Here is a 26342-nt window from a genome sequence, read left to right as displayed (position 1 = left end):
CTTTCTATATATTTAAAAATATTCCATTATTCCCTGTCATATTTTTCCCATTGTATGTTTTTGATAGTATCCTAGTGTAATGAAAATCAGTGATAAAAACAAAAAAACTGCGGATGCTGGAAATCCAAAACAAAAACAGAATTACCTGGAAAAACTCAGCAGGTCTGGCAGCATCGGCGGAGAAGAAAAGAGTTGACGTTTCGAGTCCTCATGACCCTTCGACAGAACTTGAGCAAGTTCTGTCGAAGGGTCATGAGGACTCGAAACGTCAACTCTTTTCTTCTCCGCCGATGCTGCCAGACCTGCTGAGTTTTTCCAGGTAATTCTGTTTTTGTAATGAAAATCAGTGCTCATTTTGAACACAGGAGATCTACAAGTTTATAATATATTTGGAATTTCTAAGCTTTTTGTGGTGAAAAAGAAGAATAAGTAGTATTCAAAATGTGTTTAAATTACTTTCCATATCTCTAAACCGGAGTGCAACTGAGCTAATTGGGTGAAGACTTGGGCCAAAATTTTGACCTTGACGGGCGGGCGGGCCCCACTGACTCGGCGGCGGGTGAGCAGCAGCTGAACTCCGCCACAGAAATGGGTTAGGCTGCCATTTTACGTGGGTGGGTCAATTAAGGCCTGCCCAGCGGCCTGCCCGACAGGAAGCGCTATTAGGTTAGGATTCCTAAGATTTAAAAAAGCACAAAAATTGGTGGCAAAATTAATACACTACATGAAAAAGCAACATAAATATGTGATTAATATAATTAATTATTTAAAACACATTAAGGATGGCAGGACAAGTGATGTGTCAAGGCTGCAGCATGTGGGAGCTCCTGGATAACATTACAATCCAGGGCAAACACACCTGTAGTAAGTGTTTGTGGCTTGAGGAACTTTGGTTCAGCTAGAGGCTGAGCTGCAGACTGTGCAACGCATCAGGGAGGGTAAAGTTACCTGGATGCTTTGTACCAGGAGGCAGTCACACCAGTTAGGATAGGGTCTCCTGATTTGGTCAGTGGTCAGGGACAGGAGGGTATGACTGAGAGTGGGGCAGGAGTGTAAGCCTCTGCACTTGTCCAATAGGTTTGAGATTCTCTCAGCCTGTTTGGATGAGAGCAGGGGCTGTCGGGTGAATAAGCAAACTGACCATGGCACTGTGGTACAGGAAGCCATTCAAGTAGGGGTAGCAAAAAGGAATGTACTAGTAGTTGGGGACAGTGTAGTGGGAGGGATTGACACTCTTCTCTGCAACAAAGAACGAAAGTCCAGACAGCTGTCTTACCTGCCTGGTGCCAGGGTTCAGGACATCTGCTTAGGGCTGGAGAGGAACTTGCAGTGGGAGGGGAGGATCTGGTTGTCATGGTCCATGTAGGTACCAATAACATAGATAGAACTAGGAAAGAGATTCTGCATAGAGAGTATGAGGAGCTAGGCACTAAATTGAAAAGCAGAACTTCAAAGGTTATAATCTCTGGATTATTGCCTGAGCCATGTGCAAATTGGCATAGGGTACATAAAATTAGGGAGATGAATACGTGGTTCAAAGGCTGGTGTGGGAGAAATGGGTTCCGGTTTGTGGAGCACTGGCACCAGTACTGGGGAAGGTGGGGGCTGTACCATTGGAACAGTCTGCACCTGAACCATGCTAAGACCAGTGTTCTTGTGAACAATATAACTAGGGAAGTAGAGAGGGTTTAAACTAAATAATGGTGCAAGGGATCAAACGTGGAAAGATGCGGTATATCAAAGTAGATACAAGGTAAGAGAGGAAAATAGTAATGTCGGAAATGAGGGTCAGAGAAAGGCAGGAAGAGACAGAAAACCTAAGAATCAAGACTAGATGTCACAAAGATAACAAAAAGATGCAATATCTGAAAGCACGTAGCATTCATAACAAAGCAAACAAATTGGTAGCACAAATTGAAGTAAATAAATATGATTGATAGGCATTACGGAAACTTGGCTGCAAGATGACAGGGATTGGGTCCTTAATATTGAGGGGTAAATGACCTTCAAGAAGAATAGAAAGCTAGGTAAAGGTGGAGGGGTAGCACTGTTAATGAAGGATGGTATTTGTGAAGTAGTTAGAGATGACCTTAGTCTGGAGATCAGGATGTAGAAAGGGTTTAGGTGGAGATGAGGAATAGTAGGGGAAGTAAGTCACTAGTGGGAGTGATCTACAGGGCCCCTAACAGTAACCACAATATAGGACAAAGTATACAAGAAGGAATATTGGGTACTTGTGATAAAGGGACAGCAATAATCATGGGTGACTTTAATCTACATATAAACTGGAAAAATCAGGTTGGCAGTAGTAGCCTGGATGAGGAGTTCATAGAATGCTTTTGAGAGTGTTTCTTAAAGCAGCACGTTCTGGGACCAACCAGAGAGCAGGTTATGTTAGACTTGGTATTGTGTAATGTGACAGGATTAATTAATGACCTCAGAGTGAAGGCACCCCTAGGTAGCAGTGACCACAATATGATTGAATTTTACATCAGTTTGAAAGGGAGAAGAGTGGGTCTAAGACTAGTATTTTAAACTTAAATAAGGATAACTATGTGGGCATGAAAGCTGAGATAGCTGAAGTGAACTGGAATACCAGGCTTGAGGATAGAACAATAGAGAAGCAAGAGCAGGCATTTAAGGGGATATTTTGAAATACTCAAAGTATATTTCTACTATAAAGAAAAATTCTAAAGGGAGGACCCACCATCCATGGTTAACTAATAAAGTTAGGAAAGCACCAAACTTAAGGAAAAAGCATATAACTGTATAAAGATGAGTGGCAGGTCAGATGATTGATCAGAATATAAAGAACATCATAGAATGACTAAAAGGTTAACCAGGAGAAAGAAATTAGCGTATGAGAAGAAGCTAGCTAGAAAAGCAAAAATGGATAGCAAGTGTTTCTACAGGTATTAAACAGGAAAAGAGAAGGTAAAGTGAGTGTTGGTCCTCTAGAGAGTGAGAATGGGGAGTTAATGGTAGATAATAAGGAAATGGCGGATGAAATGAACAAATACTTTGCTTCTGTCTTCACTACAGAGGATACAAATGACATTCCAGTAATAGCTGTAAATCAGGAGGCAGAAGGAAGTGAGGAACTTGGTGAAATTATAAACACTAGGGAAGCAGTACCGAGCAAGCTGATGGGGCTGCAGACTGATAAGTCTTTGGGTCCAGATGGACTTCATCCTCGGGTCTTAAAAGAGGAGGCTAATGAGGTAGTAGATGTATTTGTATTAATTTTCCAAAATTCCCTAGATTCTGGAAAGATTCCATCAGACTGGAAAGTAGTAAATATAACCGCTCTATTCAAGGGAGGGAGGCAGAAAACAGGATACAATAGGCCAGTTAGCTTGACATCTGTTGTGGGGAAGGTGTTGGAGTCAATCGTTAAAGAGTTTATAGCTGGGCACTTAGAAAAGCTCAAGGTAATCAGGAAAAGTCAGCATGGTTTTATGAAAGGAAAATCACGTTTAACCAATCTATTAAAGTTCTTTGAAGGAGTAACGTGCAGTGGTTAGCGGGGAGCCTGTAGGTGTACTGTACTTGGATTTCCAGAAAGCATATGATAAGTTGCACATCAAAGGTTATTGCGGGAAATAAAAGCTCATTGTGTAAGGGGTAACATCTTAGCCTGGATAGAAGATTAACTGGCTGGCAGAGAATAGTGTGTGCATAAATTGATCTTTTTCTGATTGGCAGGATGTGATGAGTGGGGTCTCTGCTGGGGCCTCAACTTTTTACAATTTACATCAATAACTTAGATGAGCAGAGTCAAGGCATGGGAACTAAGTTTGCAGATTAACCAAAGGTAGGCTGGAAAGTATGTTGTGAAGAAGACATAAGGAATTTGCAGATGAATATAGGTAAGTTGAGTGAGTGAATAAAATTCTGGCAGATGGAGTATAATGCAGGAAAATGTGAAGTAGTTCACTTTGGCAGGAAAAATTAAAAAGCGGAGTATTACTTAAACGGAGAACAACTGCACAACTCTGAGGTGCAGAGGGATCTAGGTGTTCTGCATGAGTCACAAAAAGTTAGAATGCAGGTACATCATGCAATAAAGAAGGCTAATGGAGTGCCACTGTTTATTACAAGAGGAACTGAACCTAAAAGTAAGGATGTTATGCTTCAGTTATACCTCCCACTTCATAATTTTTTTCCTCCACTAAACCCTTGACCACCTAACTTCTCATTCACCACTAGCTGGTATTGTTAACAGGCACCTCTCCTCTGGTAATGTCCACCTCTCTTTGGAATCTGCCATCGTTATTCCTCTCCTCAAAAGACACACCCTTGACTGCTCTGTCCTTGCAAACCATCTCACCATCTCCAAAATCCTTGAACATATTTTTGCCTGGTTTCTATTCCTACCACAGCCCTGAACGGGACCTTATCAAACTCATAAATTATGTCTTATGTAACTGGTGCACTATCCTCCTCATAATTCTTGACCTGTTTGTTGCTTTTAACACAGTTGATCATGCCATCTTCCTTGTGCAGTTCTATTCTTATCTAAGTCTAATTCTAAGCCATAGCCAGGGAATCTCCTATCACAACTTCCCAATCCCACACCATTATCTCTTGATCCCCCCAAGGATTATACTATTGGCCCCTTCAGTTTCTCATGTACATGCTACCCCTTGGTGACATGATCTGAAGCAAGATGTCACATTATGTATGTACACTGATGCCACCCAACTCTACTTCACAAACTCCCCCTTTCTCAAGCCCTCCAATGTCTCTCAATTGTCAGACTGCTTGGCTAACATCCAACAACAAGATGAGCAGAAATTTCTTCAGATTAAAAGTGGGGAACCTCAAAGCCATTACCTTTAGCCCCTACCCTAAAACTCCATTCCCCAGCCACAATTACCTTCCCTCTTGCTGACCACTGTTTGAAGCTGATCTCGTCTGGTTTAACTGTAGCATCATATTTGGCTCTGAACTGTAGTTCTGATCCACTCCATTATTAAGAAAATGTACTTCCAACCCCCTCCACCACCACCCCCCCCCCCACCCCCCCAAACTGAATATTGCCCATTTCCAATCCTGACTTCGCCAATTGCTGCTCAAACCCTCATCTGTGTTTTCTATAACTCTCCTAGTTGGTCACCAATCTTCCACCCTCCATAAACATCAGCTCATGCAGAACACTACTACCTATAGCCTTACACGCACCAAGTCCTGTTCATCCATCACTCTGTGCAAGCTTATCTACACTGGCTCCCAGTCCAACAACACCTCAAATTTGAAATTTTCATTCTGTGGTTTAAATCCTGCCATGGTCTTGCTCCTCCAGTCCTCAGAGAACTTTGCATTCCTCCAATTTTGAACTCTTGTGCACTGATTTCCTTCACCTGACTGTTGATGGCTGTGTATTTATGAGTCTAGTACTTATGCTCTGAAATTCCTTTTGCATGCCTCCCTACTTCTTCACATTTAAGGCATTCCTTAAAACCTTTTTAGCCATGTTTTTGATTATATCCATTGTATAGTAGTAGCAGAGGAGGGGTTTGGGAAATGGAGGAAACAGAGGGGCAGGAAGTCTAGTGTGGCAGGCAGTCAGTGGCATCTGCTAAAACCAGGCAACACACCAGGCACCTGTCACTGCTTGTCCAGCTAAAATCCATCTTACTTGTAAGGGCATTAGCTTGCAGGGTTATGTGATACCAAGGGCTGCATCTTCCAGTTGGCGAGCGGGAGGCGGGGCCCACTCGCCGACCCATAAAATGATGCAGGGTGACGTCAGGCGGGCATCCTGACGTCACATCGCAACGTTTATATTTTCAGGTTGGCGGACACACTGCTGAGTCAGCTGCACACCTGCTGACATGTCAATGGCCACTTAAGGCCATTAATAAAGTAATTGAATCAATTAATGGACCTGCCTGTCCAACCTTAAGGTTGATGGGCAGGCCGGGAACCCAGTCGGGCTTCTGAAAAAACATGAAACCTCATCCACGGGCGGGATGAGGTTTCATGAGGGTATTAAAAGTTGTATTAAATGTCTAAATAAAAGAAATTGACGTCCCAGCTCATGTGGCACATGAGGGGACATGTCAGTAATTTTTTTCTTCTAATCTTTATTCAATATTTCAAACCTGAGCTGATCTCCCTGAGGCAAAGCCTCAGGGAGATGAGTGCACTCTTTCGTGTGCATGCGCAATAGAGTGCACTCCCGGCTCAGGGAATTCCCCCCCCCCCCCCCCCCCCCCCCCCCCACCGCACAGGGAGCACATTGGCACTTCTTGGCGGACGTCACGCTGGGTGGGCCTTAATTGGCCTCACGTAAAATGACAGCGCGCCGCCGATTGGGAACCCACCCACCCATGCCTCCCGCCCGATGGGGGGAAAATGTTGCCTCAAGTTAAAAAATCCCAAGCACCTGCTTGCCTCTATTAGGACACAGCTGATGGTAAATGCTGAGTTGTTCAAATCCCAGAGGGAAACTTGAAACAACGGTCATAACCAATTTTGCAATTTGTATGTTTCAAGACATAGGCTTTGAATTCACTTATAATAAGACCACCAGGTCTTGAGGTTTTTATAAAACTAAATTAAACATTTATTAATTAAGATTGTATCCACATGCATAAGTCTACAAATTACTGTGAAAATAACTTAAAAAAATCACCTAATTAATCTGACTTTCAGTTACACCTCCGTTCAGGCAACAGTAAAATACATAGATTTAAACAGACCCCTGGCAAAGCACACTCTGGACAGTCACATTCATAATGAGTTGCTTTTAGCTCTGGTCCTTGCAGACATTGGCTTGAGGCTTACAGGCTGGATGCTTTAGATCTTAGAATTCCCCTCTTTTACCAACAGCCTCTCTTCCTTTATCCATATTTTCCTTTTGAATGCAAATTATCATTGTATCACTAGGCTTTTTGAACTTCTAACAATAAAAATCTTTCAAAATGCCAATTTTATTAGCTTTGGAAAAAGTAAACAGATTGTTTGGCTTCTTCTCGTAATATTTCACCTATTCTTTTGAATGGTTTATTTTAAAATGCAAAGTGCCCCCTTGACACCTATGTTTCTAAACTTCCCCTGTTTATCTAATTAACATTTCAAAACTGCTTCTCTTCTATACATGAAAGCCTCTAGATCAGCTGGCTTTAATCTAATTAAGCCATACACACACACAGACACAGACACCACTAAAGTCTATTTTAAAATAATTTCCAATAACATTATAGACATTATCTTCTTGACATCCCCCTCTTTATCAAAAAAAACCCATCATAATTGTAAAAGACTGCTTCGTTTTTATTAACCCATTTTAAACTACCTCCTACGCTTATCTATATACTTACGTATTATACTACCAGATGCATTTATTAACATAATATATATACAAATCCTTGGTATCAGCAGAAATCATTCCAGTTCAGTGCCCAGGTTTTTAAATGCCCAATTTTCCCTTTAAGCTTCAAACTCTTGGGGCAGAGATTTCCCCCCCGTTGGGGGGGAAGTTGATGGGTGGGTGCATGCAGGCACGCTTCCAATCGGCACCCCTGATCGGAAGCGCGGCGCCATTTTACATGGGTGGGCCAATTAAGGCCCACCCAGCGTGACAGCTGCAGGGAAGTGCTATGTGCAGGCGGGGGGGATTACCTAAAATTGAGAGTGCACTCTTTCGCACCTGTGCACGAAAGAGCGCACTCATCTCCCCGAGGCTAAGTGCTGCCTCAGGAAGATTGCCTCTACTGTCGCCAATATTAAAAATAGAAAAAAAAACCCTTACATGTCCCCTCATGTGACAATGACACATGAGTTGGGACATGTTCATAATTTCCACAACAACTTTATTAAAATTTTTAAAACCCTACATGAAACCTCATCTCGCCGGTGGATGAGGTTTCATGTTTTTGCTAGTTGCCACCGGTGCTCCTGGCCTGCCCACCAACCTTAAGGTTGGACAGGCAGGTCCACTCATTACTTCAGTTGATCTGTCAATGGTCTCAATTGATTTTGCTGCACCCCCACCTTTCTGAAAATTTAAATGGGGCAGGGTGACGGGAGTTCCGCCCAACGTGATCCTGTGTCATTTTATGTGTCAGCGAGCGGGCCCCACCCCCGCTTACCGACGGTAAAATCCTGCCCTTGATAACGCGTCTGTAATCAGACTTTCTCTACCAGCAACATGTATAATCTGTAGACTAAATAGTTGAAGTAACAAATTCCATCTGAATAACATTGCACTTTTGTCTCAAAATTTGTCCAGAAACTTTAAAAGATTGTGGTCTGTATAAACAATTGTTTCTGCTGAATTGTTTGCCACATAGATTTCAAATGCTGCAATGCTAACACCAAACCCAACATCTCCTTTTTGTTCATTGAATATCTTCTTTGTTGTGCATTCTACTTCCGTGAAAAATAGCCCATCAGTTTTCCAATTCCAGTGTTGTCATCTTGTAACACTATGGCCTTCAATGCCTATATTGCTTGTGTCAATGGCCGACTTAAATTGCTTGGTGTAATTGGGTACTGTCAAAACTGGTGTCGTAGTTAATACAGTTTTCAAACGATCAAATGCTTTCTGACGCTCCTGCGTCCTTTGAAACTTCTTGTTCTTTTTTAATAGTTCAGTCAGTGGAGCAACCACACTGCTAAAATTTGGTACAAATTTCCAGTAAAACCAACTCATGCCTAGAAATCTCAAAACTTCTCATTTTGTTGTAGGCACTAGGAAACCCACAAAGGCCGTACCTTTCACATCTCTCAGAGCCACCTTACCCCGTCCAATGGTATGGCATAGACACGTAACTTGCGCTTTTGCAAATTCACTTTTAGCCAAGTTCATCACCAAATTAGCACCTTGTAATTGAGTAAATAATTCTTCCAGATGTTGTAAATGCTCCTCCCACGTCCCCTGAAAACTATTAATTATCAATATAAACAGCACAATTGCTTAGACCTGCAATTACTTTGTTCATTAATCTCTGAAATGTCGCAGATGCATTCTTCATACCAAATAGCATGATTTTAAACTGATATAGTCCATTTGGCATCACAAAAGCCGATATCTCCTTTGTTCTATCTGACAACATTACTTACCAATACCAAATCCTTTTAGCAAGTCAATCTTTGTGATAAATTTTGATTGTCCCACTTTCTCAATACAATCCTCTAACCGTGGTATAGGTTATGAATCTGCTTTTGTCACCGCATTCACCTTTTGATAGTCCACAAACTGTCTTTGTGTTCCATCCAGTTTCGGTACCAGCACAATAGGTGAACTCCAGTTATTGCAACTTGAATTGATTTCATTTTGAAGCATGAAGGCAATTCCTTTTTGTACTTGTGATAACTTTGCCAGCTTTAATCTATAACGATGTTGCCTTATCGAAGATGAAACTTCTATAGAGACATCATGTACAGCTAAATCTGACCTCCCCACCTTTTTCCACAAATAGGTTTGCGTGACTGCAATAGCTTTTCCAAATCACTTTGACAATTGTTTGAAAGGTAACTCAATATTTCATTTATATTTTAAAGTACCCCCTCATTATCCAATTTGATTAGAGGAAAATCAATTTGAGAGTCCTACACTTCTACCTCTTTCTCATCATCTACCACCACTAATACCTCTTTTTGTTCCTCTTCCCTATCAAAGTACTTTTAAGCATATTTACATGACACACCCTCTGCTTCTTTCTTTTATCTGGAGTGTTTAGTAAATAATTTACTTCACTCAATTTATTTTCAATCCTGTGAGGTCCACTGAATCTTGCCTTTAATGAGTAACCCAATACTGGTAACACTTTTTTCCAGCAATAAAATTCCGAGCTGTGGCCTTCCTGTCTGCTTTCACTTTCATTGCTTGCTGTGATATCTTTAAATGTCCCCTAGCCAACTCACATGCTCTGTCTAATCTCTCTCTCAAGGTTGTTACGTAATCCAGGAGAGTAGTTTCTGAATTTTGATCCACCAATTACTCATAAATCAATTTCAGTGGTCCCTTTATCTCATGACCATAAACTAGTTCAAAAGGGCTAAAACCAATCGATGCATCAGGAGTGTCTCTAATAGCAGATAACAAGAATGGATTCTCCCATCCCAATCCTGACTGTATGCTCTCAATATATTTTTTAAAGTTTGATGCCATCTTTCCAAAGCCCCTTGTGACTCTGAATAATAAGCTGTTGACTTAAACTGTTTTATCTCCAAACTGTTCATTACTTCCTTAAACAGCTGTGACATAAAACTTGACCCCGATCTGATTGTATTTCCTTAAGTTAACCATATATTGTAAAAAAAATAGTTTACTCCTCCACAATCTTCTTTGTTGTAATATTTCTTAAAGGTATTGTTTCAGGAAATCTGGTAGACACATCCATTATTGCCAGTAAGTACTGATTTGCACTGTTAGTCTTAGGGAGGGGTCCTACGCAATCAATCATGACCCTAATAAAAGGTTCTTCAAATGCTGGTATTGAGATTAAAGGTGCCAGCTTAATCACCCTATCACCTGACATGTTCTATAGAAATTGACTACATTCCTATGCAAAACAGGCCAATAAAAATTTCAAAGAACAAAGAAAAGTATAGCACAGGAAGAGGCCCTTCGGCCCTCCAAGCCTACGCCGATCATATTGCCTGTCAAACTAAAACATTTTGCACTTCCGGGGTCCATATCCCTCTATTTCCATCTTATTCATGTATTTGTCAAGCTGCCTCTTAAACACCACTATGGTACCTGCTTCCTCCACCTCCTCTGGCAGCGAATTCCAGACACTCACTACCCTCCGCGTAAAAATCTTGCCCCGCACATCTCTAAAGTTTTCTCTCCTCACCTTAAATCTATGTCCCCTAGTAATTGACTCTTCCACCCTGGGAAAAAGGTTCTGACTATCTACTTTGTCCTTGCCACTCATAATTTTGTAAACTTCTATCAAGTCGCCTCTCAATCTCCGTCGCTCTAGTGAGAACAATCCAAGTTTCTCCAACCTCTCCTCATAGCTAATAACCTCCAGAGCCGGCAGCATCCTGGTAAACCTCCTCTGCACCCTCTCCAATGCCTCTGTATCCTTCTGGTAATGTGGTGACCAGAATTACACGCAATATTCCAAGTGTGGCCTAACCAAGGTTCTATACAGCAGCATGACTTCCCAGTTTTTATATTCCATTCCCCTGTCGATGAAGGCAAGCATGCCATATGCCTTCCTGACTACCTTATCCACCTGCGTTGCCACTTTCAGTGACCTGTGGACCTGTACACCCAGATCCCTCTGCCTGTTGATGCACTTAAGGGTTCTGCCATTTATTGTATAATTCTGACCTTCCAAAATGCATTCCCTCACGTTTGTTCAGATTAAACTCCATCTGCCATTTCTCCGCCCACGTCTCCAACCGATCTATATCCCATTGTATCCTTTGACAATCCTCTTCACTATTTGCAACTCCTCCAACCTTAGTGTCGTCTGCAAACTTACTAATTAGCCAGTTACATTTTCCTCCAAATCATTTATGTATACTACAAACAGCAAAGGTTCCAGCACTGTTCCCTGCCTAACAACACTAGTCATAGCTCTCCATTCAGAAAAGCACCCTTCCACTGCTACCCTCTGTCTTCTATGACCAAGCCAATTCTGTATCCATCTTGCCAGCTCACCTCTGATCCTGTGCGACTTTACCTTCTGTACCAGTCTGCCATGAGGGACCTTGTCAAAGGCCTTACTGAAATCCATGTAGATAACATCCACTGCCCTTCCATCATCAATCATTTTTGTCACTTCCTCAAAAAACTCGATCAAGTTAGTGAGACACGACCTCCCCTTCACAAAACCATGCTGCCTCTCACTAATACACCCATTTGCTTCCAAATGGTAGTAAATCCTGTCATGAAGAATCTTCTCCAATAATTTCCCTACCACTGACATAAGGCTCACTGGCCTGTAATTTCCTGGATTATCCCTGCTACCATTCTTAAACCATGGAACAACATCGGCCATTCTCCAGTCCTCTGGGACCTCACCCATAGCCAGTGAGGATACAAAGATTTCTGTCAAGGCCCCAGCAATCTCCTCCCTTGCTTCCCTCAGTACTCTGGGGTAGATCCCATCTGGCCCTGTGGACTTATCCACCTTAGTATTCTTCAAGACGCCTAACACCTCTTTTTTGATCTCCACATGATCCAGGCTATCTACACACACTTCCCTAGACAAATCGACCGCTGTCCTTCTCTTTGGTGAATACTGATGAGAAGTACTCATTTAGTATATCTCCCATTTCTTCTGGCTTCACACACACATTCCCACCTCTGTCCTTGAGTGGGCCTACCTTTCCCTGGCTACCCTCTTGCTTTTTACTTATTTATGAAAGGCCTTGAGATTTGCCTTAATCCTGGTTGCCAATGACTTTTCATGACCCCTTTTAGCCCTCCTGACTCCTTGCTTAAGTTTCTTCCTACTTTCTTTATATTCTCCATGGGCTTCATCTGTTCCCAGCCTTCTAGCCCTTCCCTTTTCTTTTTCAATAATCTCACAATATCCTTCGTTATCCAAGATTCCTGAAACTTGCCATAATTCTCCTTCATCCTAGCAGGAACATGCCAATCCTGAATTCTTATCAACTGACATTTGAAAGTCTCCCACGTGTCAATTGTTGATTTGCCCTCAAACACCCACCTCCAGTCTCAATTCCTCAGTTCCTGCCTAATATTGTTATAATTAGCCTTCCCCCAATTAAGCACCTTAACACGAGGACTCATGTTATCCTTATCCACCAGTACCTTGAAACTTACTGAATTATGGTCACTTTTACCGAAATGTTCCCCTCCTGAAACTTCGACCACCTGGCCGGGTTCATTCCCTAATACCAGGTCCAGTATTGCTCCTTCCCTAGTTGGACTATCTACATATTGTCTCAGGAAGCCCTCCTAGATGCACCTTACAAACTCTGCACCATCCAAACCCCTAGCACTAAGTGATTCCCAGTCAATATAGGGAAAGTTAAAATCACCCACCACAACAACCCTATTGCTTTTACATCTTTCCAAAATCTGCCTACATAACTGTTCCTCAATCTCTAGCCAGCAATTGGGAGGCCTATAGTAAACTCCCAATATTGTGAATGCACCCTTCCCATTCCGGATCTCTACACACATTGCCTCGCTGCATGAGCCCTCCGTGGTGTCCTCCTGTCGTACAGCTATGATATTCTCCTTAACCAGCAGTGCAACTCCCCCACCTCTTCTACATCCCTCTCTATCCTGTCTGAAACATTTAAATCCTGGAACTTTTATCTGCCAATCCTGTCCATCCTTCAACCAAATCTCTGTAATAGCAATAACATCATAGTCCCAAGTACTAATCCAAGCTCTAAGCTCATCTGCCTTGCCTGTTATACTTCTCGCATTGAAACAAATGCATTTCAGACCCCCAGTCCCACTGTGTTCAGTAATTTCTCCCTGCCTTCTCTTCCTTAGTCCTACCAGCCATATTCACTAGTTCCCAGTCATTTATTTCACCTGCTGACCTATTGCTCTGGTTCCCACCCCCCTGCCATACTAGTTTAAACCCTCCCTAGTGACACTAGCAAACCTCGCAGCAAGGATATTGGTGCCCCTCCAGTTTAGATACAACCCATCCTTCTTGTACAGGTCCCACCTGCCCCGGTAGAGATCCCAATGATCCAGATATCAGAAACCTTCCCTCCTACCACCATCTGTTCAGCCACATGTTTAGCTGCACTATCTTCCTATTTCTAGCCTCACTGGCACGTGGCACAGGGAGTAATCTGAGATTACAACCCTAGAGGTCCTGTTTTTTTAACTTTCTGCCTAACTCCCTGAACTCACGCTGCAGGACCTCATTAGTCATTAGTACCAATGTGTGCCACAACCTCTGGCTGTTCTCCCTCCCTCTTCAGAATGTTCTGTACCTGATCAGAGACATCCTGGACCCTGGATCCAGAGAGGCAACATACCATCCTGACGTTTCTTTCACAGCCACAGAAGCGCCTATCTGAGCCCCTGACTATAGAGTCCCCTATGACAATTGCTCTTCTGTGCTTTGACGCCCCCCTGCTGAACAACAGAGCCAGCCGTGGTGCCATTGTTCTGGCTACTGCTGTTGTTTTCCCCTGATAGGCCATCCCCCCAACAGTATCCAAAATGGTATACCTGTTAGAGAGGGGGACAGCCACAGGGGATTTCTGCACTGACTGCCTGCCCCTTCTAGCAATCACCCATCTATCTGTCTGTACCTTGGGTATGACCATGTCTGCAAAACTCCTGTCTATGACGCTTTCAGCCACCAGAATACTCCTAAGTGCATCCAACTGCTGCTCCATCCAATCCATGCTGTCTGAGAGGAGCTGCAATTGGGTACACTTCCTGCAGATGTAGTTGTCTGGGACACTTGAAGCGTCACAGATTTCCCACCTTCCACAGGTGAAGCACTTCACCCCAGCAACTGCCATTTCTATAACTATTTAATAAATTAATTTAAATCTAATAACTGCTTATTGACTCCTTATTAACTATATGTTCCCTAGGGCTAGATATCTACTATAAATGCTAAATTCTAAGAACAGTAATCACCTGCTTCTGATCTAGATACCTTCTACTTATTAATTAAGTGATTAATTTATTTGGTTTAATTAGTTTCTTGGTGCTTTTGCCTGTCTTTCTAATTACTAAATGTTCCTCCATTGGAATTTCATGAGCAATCCTCAGAATCTCATTTCTATTCCCAACTGGGATAACAATCTGATGTACGTCCCTCCAGCTTTCATTTGCTGAGATATGATCCAGCCTCTACTTTCTCATTAAAATATCACCCTTATGGGACATTCTGGAATTTTGCCTCTATTTCTGAAATAACTTTTAATTGCAAACTTGTTTGCTGCAATTCAATTAACTGCCTTTTCCTCTGCTGTGTCTTTCTGAATAAGGTTATCCAACACAGTGTCTGTAATTGGATTTCAATACCTTCTTCCTGCCTTTTGAACTGCCAGTCCTCCTTGTTTTTCTTGTTTTAACCTATTAGCTTATGACCTCGTTATCACACAATCTGGAAACAATCCAGGGTGCTCCTTTTGCAACACCTCTGTTGAAAACACTTCTACAGGCTGCTCAACTACCAAAGACATCACCCACATTTATGATCCAGCTATATAATTACCCAGAATAAATTGAACCCCTGAAGTGGGCAATTTTTTCACCACCCCAACAGCCACTTCATCTGTTTTCCACTTACTCTTTAAATTCACCTTCTGCAATAGAATAGGTTTAGCATCTCCATGAACCCCACTTATTGTCACCTGCTCCTGCAATACTCCCTCTGAACAACAAATGTCACTGCCCCACAACATTAAGGATTGACTAGCCCCCCATGTCTCTTAAAATTTTAACATTTTTACCTCCTCTGCCCTAAACACATGGAAAGACTTTCCTACACACAAATTTATAAACATTTCTACAACCTGCTCCGCAGAACTCCCTTGGGTGAATTGTGAACACATTCCCACTTCTTTATCTACCACTGAGTCTCATTGTTTTATCTGTACAGAAACCGTTGGTTTTTTCTGTGCCTGAACCTCAGAACCCACAGTACTTTTACTTCCAGTACTTTTCCGCACCCCTATAATCTATCAGATTTTCCCTGCAATTTCCAGCACACTGACTTCATGTGACCTACTTTATTACAATGAAAACACCTCAATTTTCAAATGTCACTTATACCCCAGCACCTTTTTATTCTGAAAAAAACTTCCTGGGAATTTCCAGCTATTCCTCTTCCCTGACTACCCGCCTGCCTTTCACCTGCCCACTTTTTATCCTTTTCTGATTTAAAAGGGTGATGAAAATAAAGTTTAGCTCTATGAACTAGCTCATAATCATCAGCTATCTCTGCTGTTTGCCTTACAGATTCAACCCACTTTAAATTCGTTCAAAAGAATTACTTCTCTAAGAGCTGCACATGTTGTCTCTATCTTTAATGCCTGTATCTACCTGTCAAAATTACTTTGTTTTACTCTCTCAAACTCAATATAAATTTGCCCAGGCTGTTTTCTCATATTCCTAAATTTCTGCCTGTATGCCTCATGAGCCAACTCATAGGCACTCAAAATAGCCTTTTTTAACCACATTATAATTCACCAATACCTCTTCGGACAGCGAAATGTATACCTCATGTGCTCTACCCACCAACCTGGATTGCAACAACAATGTCCAGTTCTCCTGTGGCCATTTCATCTCTGTTCTCAAATAAAACAAAGAACGCTTCAATATCTTTTTCCTCAAACTCTGAGAGAGCTTGTACAAATTTAAACATCTCCCAACTGGGTTCTGATCTGGAGATGAGTCCTTCTTCACCTCGTGGTATCTCTTTTTTAACTGCCAGCATTTTCAGTTGGAATTCTCTTTCTATCTTCGCTTTCCTCCTTTTCTAGCTTCACAATTTCTAATCCCCTTTCCTGTTTTCTTTCTCTCTCCTGCCTTTCTGCCTGTTCACTTTGGAATGCCCTTTCTTTTTCCTTTTCTTCCAATTCAATTGTTTTCATTTGCAACTGAATTTGAGTCCATTCCAATGAACCACCCCTTGAAGAACCCTGTCTCACAGGTGTTCCCTGTGCTATCACTTCAATTATGTCTGATTTCCTCTCCTCCCCGCCCCCACCCCTTGCAGGTACCCCTAATTGTAATTTATCTGCCAACTCTGTTAACTTATTCTTGGATGCTTTCTGTAACCCAATCAGAGTTATATTTTCTACTTCCAAAAAAGATGTAGCCATGGGTACAGCCATTTTTGCAGTCTCACCACTTCAAAAATACCTCACACCAACTCCTGAATTCAATGTGCTTCTCATACTCATAACCTTAAGATTCACCAGCTTCAAACCAATCAAAGAATTACAAATACATCCCAGGCGAGCCCCCAATTATTATGATATAGCTGATGGTAAATGCTGAGTTGTTCAAATCCCAGAGGGAAACTTGAAACAACTGTCATTACCATTTTTTCAATTTGTACATTTCGAGATGCAGGATTTGAATTGAGTTATAATAAGATCACCAAGTCATGAGGTTTTTATAAAACTAAATTAAACATTTATTAATTAAAAGAATGTAAGTACACACATATGTATACAAATTACTATGATAATTTTTTAAAAATCCACTAATTAATCTGATTCTCAGTTATCCATCCATTAAGGCAACAGTAAAACACATTTAAACTGACCCTCGGCAAAGCACACTCTGGACAGTCAGATTCAAAATGAGTTTCTTTCAGCTCTGGGGCCTTACAGACAGTGGCTTGAGGCTTACAGGCTGGAGGCTTTAGATCTTAGAATCCCTCTCCTCTTTTACCAACAGCCTCTCTTCCTTTATACATATTTTCCTCTTTGAATGCAAATTCTCATTGTATCACTAGGTTTTTGAACTATACCTCTTCTAACATAAAACCCTTTCATAACACCAATTTTATTAGTAAGCTTTGGATAAAGTAAACACATTGTTTGGCTTCTTCTGGCTAGGTGTAATGTTTTAACCATTCTTTTGAATGGTTTATTTAAAAATGCAAATTGCCCCCTTGACACCTATGTTTCTAAACTTACCCATGTTTATCTAATTAACATTTCAAACCTACTTCTAGACACACACATATACACACATAGATGCAGACACCACTAGAATCTATTTTAAAATAATTTCCAAAAACGTTATAGGCATTATTATATCTTCTTAATACCTCTTTGTGACACTGTTGTGAGAGACACTAAACTCTGGCTATATGAGCACCTGGTCTCAAAGCTCACCTCTAAATAATATATTCCAGGAGCTCTCATTTCAAGTGCCTACATTTTCTCGAGCTATAGAAGGAACATTTGTTGCAAGTATAATGGAATGACCTAAAGAAGGAATTTGTATTGCCTGTCATTGATATTCTAGATATCTTTGTTCAACACAGATGGTATATACTCAGCATATAATACAAAGGAAGACTTGTTATTATGAAAATCAAAACTCTGGGACAATAAAGTCTTCTGTCCTCAAATAAAATTCTGTTTAATATACCAGCCTTTAAACAAATTGTATACAATGTGTGATAACACTTCGTTCAAACCTCTATCTCAACAGGAGGCTATTTTCAGCATTTTCTTTTTAATTCTATGTAAATTGTCATTTCACTTAGTTAAAGGAAACGGACGTTTAGAATTACTTCAACGTACATTACAAGTTGCGTCTTTCATTTGTTGCTTCCGGACAGTAAAACAGTCGCCATGCACGATTACCCCAATCCTCCCAGATTATCACTGATAACAGATCAAAACATAAATCCATGGGTAAAAAATAAACTAGTTATTATGGTCAACATCCAGTCTATATCAGCTATATTTTGTTTTACTAAGGATGTATTCTGTAATAAATTCGTGTAAATGAATTCTTACAAGATACACTTACAATGTTTGCATTACAAAAGCGACACCATGTTCACAGATATATTACCCCATGTCATTAATAAATTACAAAATATCATAAAGTCGTCATTATCTGTATAATTAAACATGACATGCGGCATTCTGGCGCCTCCTTACACACTTGTAGTTAATGTAAAAATAAAGCAGTTGGTGTGAAATTGCAAAATGCGATATGTGAACTAAAGACACCGCTTTTTATGCAAAACTTTAATTTAACTATAAACCACGACATGATTAGATCAAAATGATCACACGGATTTGTTGTTGGGATCAGTCCCAAAGCGCGACAGAATGTTTGCCTGTGGCACCAGATGAGTTGGATAGTTTTGCAATGACAGGAATTGGTGGCTCTCGATAGCGAAAACATTCTGCAGTTCAAACACAAGGCCGAATTTCCGTTTATAATCACAACTTGCCGACGAGCTCAGTTCATATTCAACTTTCCTAATTGTGCATTTTTTAAAAAGGACGCCGAGTGCATTCGAATGGATTCCGCGTGGTCCTGCCTGTATAGACTTGCAGTGAAATACCAAAAACCGGGCAACAGCGGAATGGAAAATTAAATGCTGTTTCATATATAATAAAGTAAAAGTATAATGACTGTAAAGACAATATGATTATGTGTATTATTAGGATGAATTTCGACATTAACTGCTGCAGACACCTCCTCATTGATTCCGCCCTGGTCGGACACATTCCTAAACATTTCGGTGGTGTTCTCGGTATCCTCGTACATTTTTGGAAAAAGCAATTTAGAGATGAGACTACTGAACCTATTCTCGGTGGTGGATCTGAGCCATTCTGTCGGGGTTGGGGTGTAAACTGTCTCGTTCTGTTCCACCGGATCCAGGCAAATACCCTCTGCAGATTTGGTGAAGAGGACTTTACTCAGGTCCATACCGGCGACTGAAGATGGGGAGGCGCACGGGATGTCCCTAACCAGTTTGTAGTTCTCCATCCATTCCTTCAACCACTCCATCTTACAATCACACTCCCAAGGATTCCTGAAGACATAGAGCCTGCCTATGAAGTACACCGGCTGAAAAACTGAAAGCGGCAGTGAAGTCAGGTTATTGCTATTCAGATGCAAGGAGATCAAACTGGTCAGATTTTCAAAAGCCCCTTCTTCGATGTAACTGATGGTGTTTCGGTCTAGGTAGAGAACTTCCAGCTCACCTAACTCACTAAACCAAGTACTGGACACGTTCACCAAAGTGTTGCCTCCCAGGTTTAACATCTTCAGACATCTGAGTTCTTTGAAAGCGAACTCGGGAAGATTGCTCAGGAGATTATCGTTAAGATAGAGATACTCCAATTTCACGCAGTCTTTAAACCCTTTGTCGTGGATTACCGCAATTTTGTTGTCTTGAAGATTTAAATATTTCAGGTTGCCTAGTCCTTGCAGAGAATTGTATGCCACTGCTTCAATCCTGTTCCGCTCCAAGTACAAACGGGTTAGACTCTCCGTCCCCCTCACTGCTCCAGGTATTCTCCTGAAGTTATTCTGCCACATTGCTAACTCTTGCAGCGAATTGACTGCAATAAAGATCCGGTCTGGGATATTAAATAGGTTGCAATTAGACAAATCGAGTTTCAGTAGGCGTTTGAGGCCAGTGAATGTTCTGGTGTGCAGGTATCTAATGTACTCGTTGTGTGCCAATTTCAATTCAGTAAGATGGGGCAGCCCTTTAAAAGCGCCTGGGGTGATGAAGGAGATGTTATTGTAGTTTAAGGATAAAGTTCGGAGGGCTGGAAGAGTACCAAAGGCCTTCTCTGCCAAAAATTTGATACTATTTTTATCCAAGTTGATAGCGGATGCCTCACATGGGAATTCTTGGAGGACTTGGGGCAGTCCGGCTCGATCGCAGAGAACCGCACAGCTCCGTTCCTGAGTGCAGGTACACGCGGGAGGACATAAACGAGCACAAGCCCAAGGGGCAGAGACAGGCAGAGTCGCAAGGAAAACCACTGAGAAATAAATGAAATAGTAAGTGAAGTGCAAATTGCCATACAAAACAGACGAAGACAGAAATTATAGAACAAAGGAAATGGATGAAAATATAAGGGCTCAGAAGCGAAAAAGGAAAATTCAGATCAGGAGGAAACGTATATATATAACGGCAGAAAAATAAGTACAGTGCAATTCTTCAATTCATTTTCTTTTGCTAAAACCAACTTTTCAAATAATCCCTTTTAGTAAGTTCACATAGAATTACAATATGCAAAGAATTTACAGCACAGAAAACGGGCCATTTGGCCCAGCGGGTCTATGTTGGTGTTCATGCTTCACCCGATTCCCCTCCCATCCTTTCATCTAACCTTATCATCACATCCTTCTACTTAATTGTAAACTCTTCATTAAAATTATTTAGGCAAATTGCTTTCATTTATTCTTGATTACCTTCTCCTTTCCCGAAGCCGTGATTCATGTTCGGTACTGTACTGCTGAAGTCCCAAGTGAGTGTATTCTTCATCTAGGAAGCTAAAGGTGAACAAACTATTGGAAAATGGCGGGCATCGCTGTCGAACCTAATCCAGTTCTCATTCTACAGCCATCTGCACTTACCATCAGATTCCATTATAGGATCAGGAACGGCAACTGAGTTTTCTTTTTCTGTTTGCCCCTTTGGCGTGTGGGCACTGAGGGCAACTGCTTTATCGTACCTCTTGGCTCAAAGAAACCTGGCTACGGGGCATCTTAGTCATGTAGACTGAGGCGATCAAGGAGGTACAGGGGGAAGATTTCATGTTCTCAAAAGCAGGCACAAATGTTACAATGTTGAAACATATGTTGAAACGCCCTTGGGGGTATGGCAAACCCATGAAAGGATAAGGGGATTATAGCATATCCTGAGAAAGACACGATCAGGAAGAAAAATATATTAGCAGAAAGTGTAAAGTGGGGGGTGGGGGAGATGCAGCAAGAATGAAATTGGGATCCCAAGCCAAAAAGTAATAGAAATGTTTAAGAAAAATCATGCGGAAGACGCCCGGACTATGAGAAATACACAGCCAGCGGGGTTAATGAAATAAATAAAAACACAAAATGCTGGAAAAACTCAGCAACTCTTGATGAAATAAATGACTGGAATATGACTCTGGCAAAATCCAAGAACCCACAATTTCCATCTTATATTTGTCATTGACTTCTCGGCTGGCTGCAAAGAAAATTCACATACGGGTTAAGAAAAGGACTTAATAGTTAATCAAATTGAATGGTAAAATGACTTACCATTTAAAATGATCAGATGCATCCCTGTGCTTTTTCATCTGTAGCATCTCTTAGGATAGAGATGTGCCGGGCTGACCTTTAACGAGAGCTATCTAAAAAAATACAAACGAAATAAAATCGCGTGTAGGTCGCCAGTACAACAATGTACTCCTTCTGCCAAACAACCTAAGATCAATGAAATCCAGATTCACAACATGTAACAGGCACATGTGAAATGTCAATAATGAGAACATGACAAATCCTTGTTATGAATTAACACTTTTGTTTATTGATTAAAATACTATACATGATACGTACCGTGAACAGAGTCTGTTCTCGCGTTATAAATCAATAGCAGTGATTCCTGTCTCGATTGAACTCCGAGTTTAAAAAATTCAGGAAGCTTCCGGCAATTTTTCTAAAAGCCATCACTTAATGCATCGACAAATCTGTAGTGTAGAAGGGATTAGCCACGATCGAGCTAAATGTCTCCTGCGGGTCAAACTGATAACGCCTGTAAGCCTTGCTAAAAAAAATTCTCTTGAAAATCACAGATTGTTCCTGCCTGTATCAATAGTTTCAACCCAGACTCCACATAGCAAAGAAAGATGAAAATCCATGCGATTTGACGTTCGTCGAGTCCTGATCAGGCAAAGGATGATCAAAATTTTAGACAAAATAACTTCTTTGTTTAACTTCCCCGGTATGTTTTACATACATACATTTTTATAGAACCTTAGAAGAAACGCGCCAAAGCACTTCACGTGCGATGAATTATTTGGCAGCACAGTGATATTGTTGTTAAATAGGTTAATGTAGCGGATATCGTTCACACAGCAAACTTCCATCATCATCAATGTGATGGGGGAAATCCCAAGTTTCTATGGCAGCTTGAATGGTCTCCCTTCTCCGTATTGACTTATGTAATGCCTTTATGGCATATGTCGATTTGGCAGCATTGATGCATCTGAGTTAGAAGGTTTACTCCCCACTCCAGAATTTGAACATGGCATTTAGATAGAACCATAGAAAAGTTACAGCACAGAAGGATGCCATTCAGCCCATCTTGTCCATGCCAGCCCGAGGACACCCAGGTGCCCTTTCTAATCCCAACTTCCTGCACCCAGCCCATAGCCCTGCAGCTTACAGCACTTAAGGTGCAGATCCAGGTACTTTTTAAAAGAGTTTAGAGTTTCTGTCTCTACCACCAACTTGGGCAGCGAATTCCAGACACCCACTATCCTCTGCGTAAAAAAGTTCTTCCTCATGTCCCCCCTACATCTTCTGCCACTTATCTTGAATCTACGTCCCCTGGTTCTAGAATTCTCCACCAGGGGAAATAATTTTATCCTGTTCACTCTATCTATTCCCCTCATAATTTTGTACACCTCAATCAAGTCACCTCTCAGCCTTCTTTGTTCTAAGGAAAATAACCCCAACCTCTCCAATCTCTCCTCGTAGCTACACTTTTCTAACCCTGGCAACATTCTTGTAAACCTCCTCTGCACTCTCTCCAGAGCTATTACATCCTTCCTGTAATGTGGTGACCAGAACTGCACACAATTCTCCAGTTGTGGCCTCACCAGTGTTTTATACAATTCCAACATTATATCCTTACTTTTATATTCTATACCTCTGCCAATGAACGAGAGCATTCCATATGCCTTCTTTATAACATTATCTACTTGAACTGCTGCCTTCAGGGACCTGTGTACCTGTATGCCAAGATCTCTCACTTCATCTACCCCACTTAGTATATTCCCATTTATTGTGTAAGCCCTGTAAATGTTTGACCTCCCTAAATGTATGACCTCACACTTCTCTATGTTAAAATCCATCTGCCACTTTACCGCCGACTCCACCAACCCATCTACATCGTTTTGGAGATTATGGCTATCCTCTATACTATACACTACTCAGCCAATCTTTGTGTCATCTGCAAATTTCCCAATCATGCCCCTCACATTCACATCCAAATTGTTAATATATAACACAAACAGCAAGGGTCCCAACACCGAGCCCTGTGGAACACCACTTGAGACAACTTTCCAATCGCAAGTGCATCCATCAACCATTACCCTTTGTTTCCTGTTACAAAGCCAACCTTATATCCAATTTGCCACATTACCCTAAATCACATGGGCTTTTACTTTCCTGACCAATCTGTCATGTGGGACCTTGTCAAATACCTAGCTAAAATCCATGTACACAGCATCCACTGCACTACCTTCATCAACACTTCTTGTCACTTCCTCAAAGAATTCAATACAATTTGTGAGGCAATACCTTCCTTTAACAAATCCATGTTGACCATCGCTGATTAGTCCATGCCTTTCCACATGACAGTTAATTCTATCTCTCAGGATTGACTCTGCTAATTTGCTCACCACCGATGTAAGACTAACTGGCCTATAATTGTTTGGCATTTCCTTTGACCCCTTTTTAAACAATGGAACTACATTTGCATTTCTCCAGTCCTCCAGTACCTCCTCTGTATCTAGTGAAGATTGGAAAATCAGCCACAGAGCACTTGCTATCTCATCCCTGACTTCCTTCAGCAGCCTCGGAAACAATCCATCTGGCCCTGGTGACTTATCACCTTTCAAGGATTTCAACTCTTCGAGTACTTCCTCTCTCTTTATGAATATCCCATCCAATATCTCGCAGTGTTTCTCCTGGACTACTATATCTACATCCTCCCTTTCCTTTGTAAACACAGAGATAAAATATTCATTCAAAACCCTTCCCACATCTACACACAATTTTCCATCTTCATCTCTGATAGGTCCCACTTTTTCCTTAACTAACCTTTTAGCATTAATGTATTGGTAAAACATCTTTGAGTTATCTTTAACTTTACTTGCTAATCTTTTTTCATGCACTGCCTTTGATTTCCTTATTTCCTTTTTTACTTCGTCCCTGCACTTCCTATATTTGTCTAGGCTATCTGCAGTGCTTAGTTCTTTGTGCCCATCATACGCTTTCTTTTTCTGTTTGATCTTGCCATGTATTCTTCTAGACAACCGGGGGGACTAGATTTGTACCATTCATTCTTGTAGGGGGCATGTCCACTTTGTACAATTAGTATCTTGCTTTTTAGTGCTTCCCACTGGTTTTCTACTGTTTTATCCTCCAGCAGTGCTGTCCAGTCCACCTCAGCCAAGGCCCTTCTCATTTCTGCAAAATTTGTCTTCCCACAGTTCAAGACTTTTACTCCTGCCTTATCTCTGTCCTTTTCCATGGTAATACTAAATCTAACTGAATTGTGATCACTGTCCCGGATATGGTCGCCAACAGTCACTTCACCCAATTGCCCTTCTTCGTTCCCCAAGACTAGGTCTAGAATTGCATCTCGTCTCATTGGGTTTGTCACTAATTGGTTGAAAATATTTTCTAGGACACACTGCATGAATTTTTCTCCCTCGGTGCCCCTTATATTGTTTCAATCCCAGTTGATATTAGGATAGGTGAAGTCTCCTACTATTATTGGCCTCTTGTTCTTACAAGCAGAAATTTGCCTACATATTTGTTCCTCTATCTCCCTCTCACTATTTGGGGGTCTGTAGTATACTCCCAGTAGTGTGACTGCCCCTTTTTATTTTTAAGCTCAATCCATAAAAGCCTCGTTTGTTGACCCATTTAGTATATCATCCCAGTTCACAACTGGAGTTGATTCTTTAACCATAAGTGCTACCCCCCTCCTTTTTTATCTCCTACTCTATCGTATCTGAAGACTCTGTAACCAGGGATATTAAGCTGCCAGTTTTGTCCCTCCTTTAGCCAGGTCTCCATTATAACAATGACATCCTGCTGCCATGTGTCTACCTGCGCCCTTAACTCATCTACCTTGTTCGTCATAGTCCTTGCATTGAAGTATAAACAGTTTAATTCCATCAATTTCCCTTGCTGGACACTTTATAAACTTTGCTTCTCCCTATTTGTGGCACAGCCCAATACTGAGAAAGTGCTGCAGTATGTGAGTTGCCATTTTCAGACTGCAAATTAGATTGAAACCCTATCTGCCTTTTCAGTTGCACATAAAAAATCTCAAGACATTATTGAAAGAGCAGGGAATTCTATTAATATCATGGCTTACATTCCTCCTCCCTCAACCAATATCACTGAATACAGATTAACTGGTCATTCATCTCATTTGTTGTTGTGGAGCTTTGCTTTATGCAGGTTGGATGCTGCATTTGATTAAAATACACTCCAAAAATTACTTAATTATGAAACACATGTTCAGGACATGATAAGCAGCTACATAAGCAAACTTTTTATCTAGTTCAATTCTGACCTAACAAATTGCTTGAGTTTACAGTTCTTAATGGATGAAATAGCAGATTGAAAACTTGGTTTAGCAATTACATGCAAGCAAAATGTAAAGCAGACAATGTCCAATAATGCCAAGATAACTGGATATGTCAGCAAAATACTGCGGATGCTGGAAACCTGGAACAAAAATAAAAAATGCTGGAAAAACTCAGCAGGTCTAACAGCAGCTGTGGAGAGAAAGGCAGAATTAACATTCTGAGTCTGTATGAAAGGTACTTGGAAAATCACAGTACTAGGCAGTGTCAACCTGGTTTTATAAAGGGAAATCATGTTTGACAAATCTATTAGAAATTCTTTTTTATTCATTCGTGGGATGTGGGCATCATGGGCAAAGAACAGCATTTGTTGCTCA

General features: G+C 41.2%; 1 protein-coding gene across 1 annotated transcript; it reads right to left on the bottom strand.

Moving 5' to 3' along the window:
* Positions 1–19015: 19015 nt before the first annotated feature.
* On the bottom strand, positions 19016–20419 carry nyx (nyctalopin; the record flags this gene model as incomplete). The annotated part of the gene is made up of 1 exon (XM_041210899.1): positions 19016–20419. A coding segment is annotated over one exon (1404 nt), but the record flags the coding sequence as incomplete, so codon positions are not given.
* Positions 20420–26342: the final 5923 nt, after the last annotated feature.

This window comes from Carcharodon carcharias, chromosome 18, assembly GCF_017639515.1.
Source record: "Carcharodon carcharias isolate sCarCar2 chromosome 18, sCarCar2.pri, whole genome shotgun sequence".
Classification (NCBI taxonomy): Eukaryota; Metazoa; Chordata; class Chondrichthyes; order Lamniformes; family Lamnidae; genus Carcharodon; species Carcharodon carcharias.
This window is presented reverse-complemented; position numbering and strand designations above follow the sequence as displayed.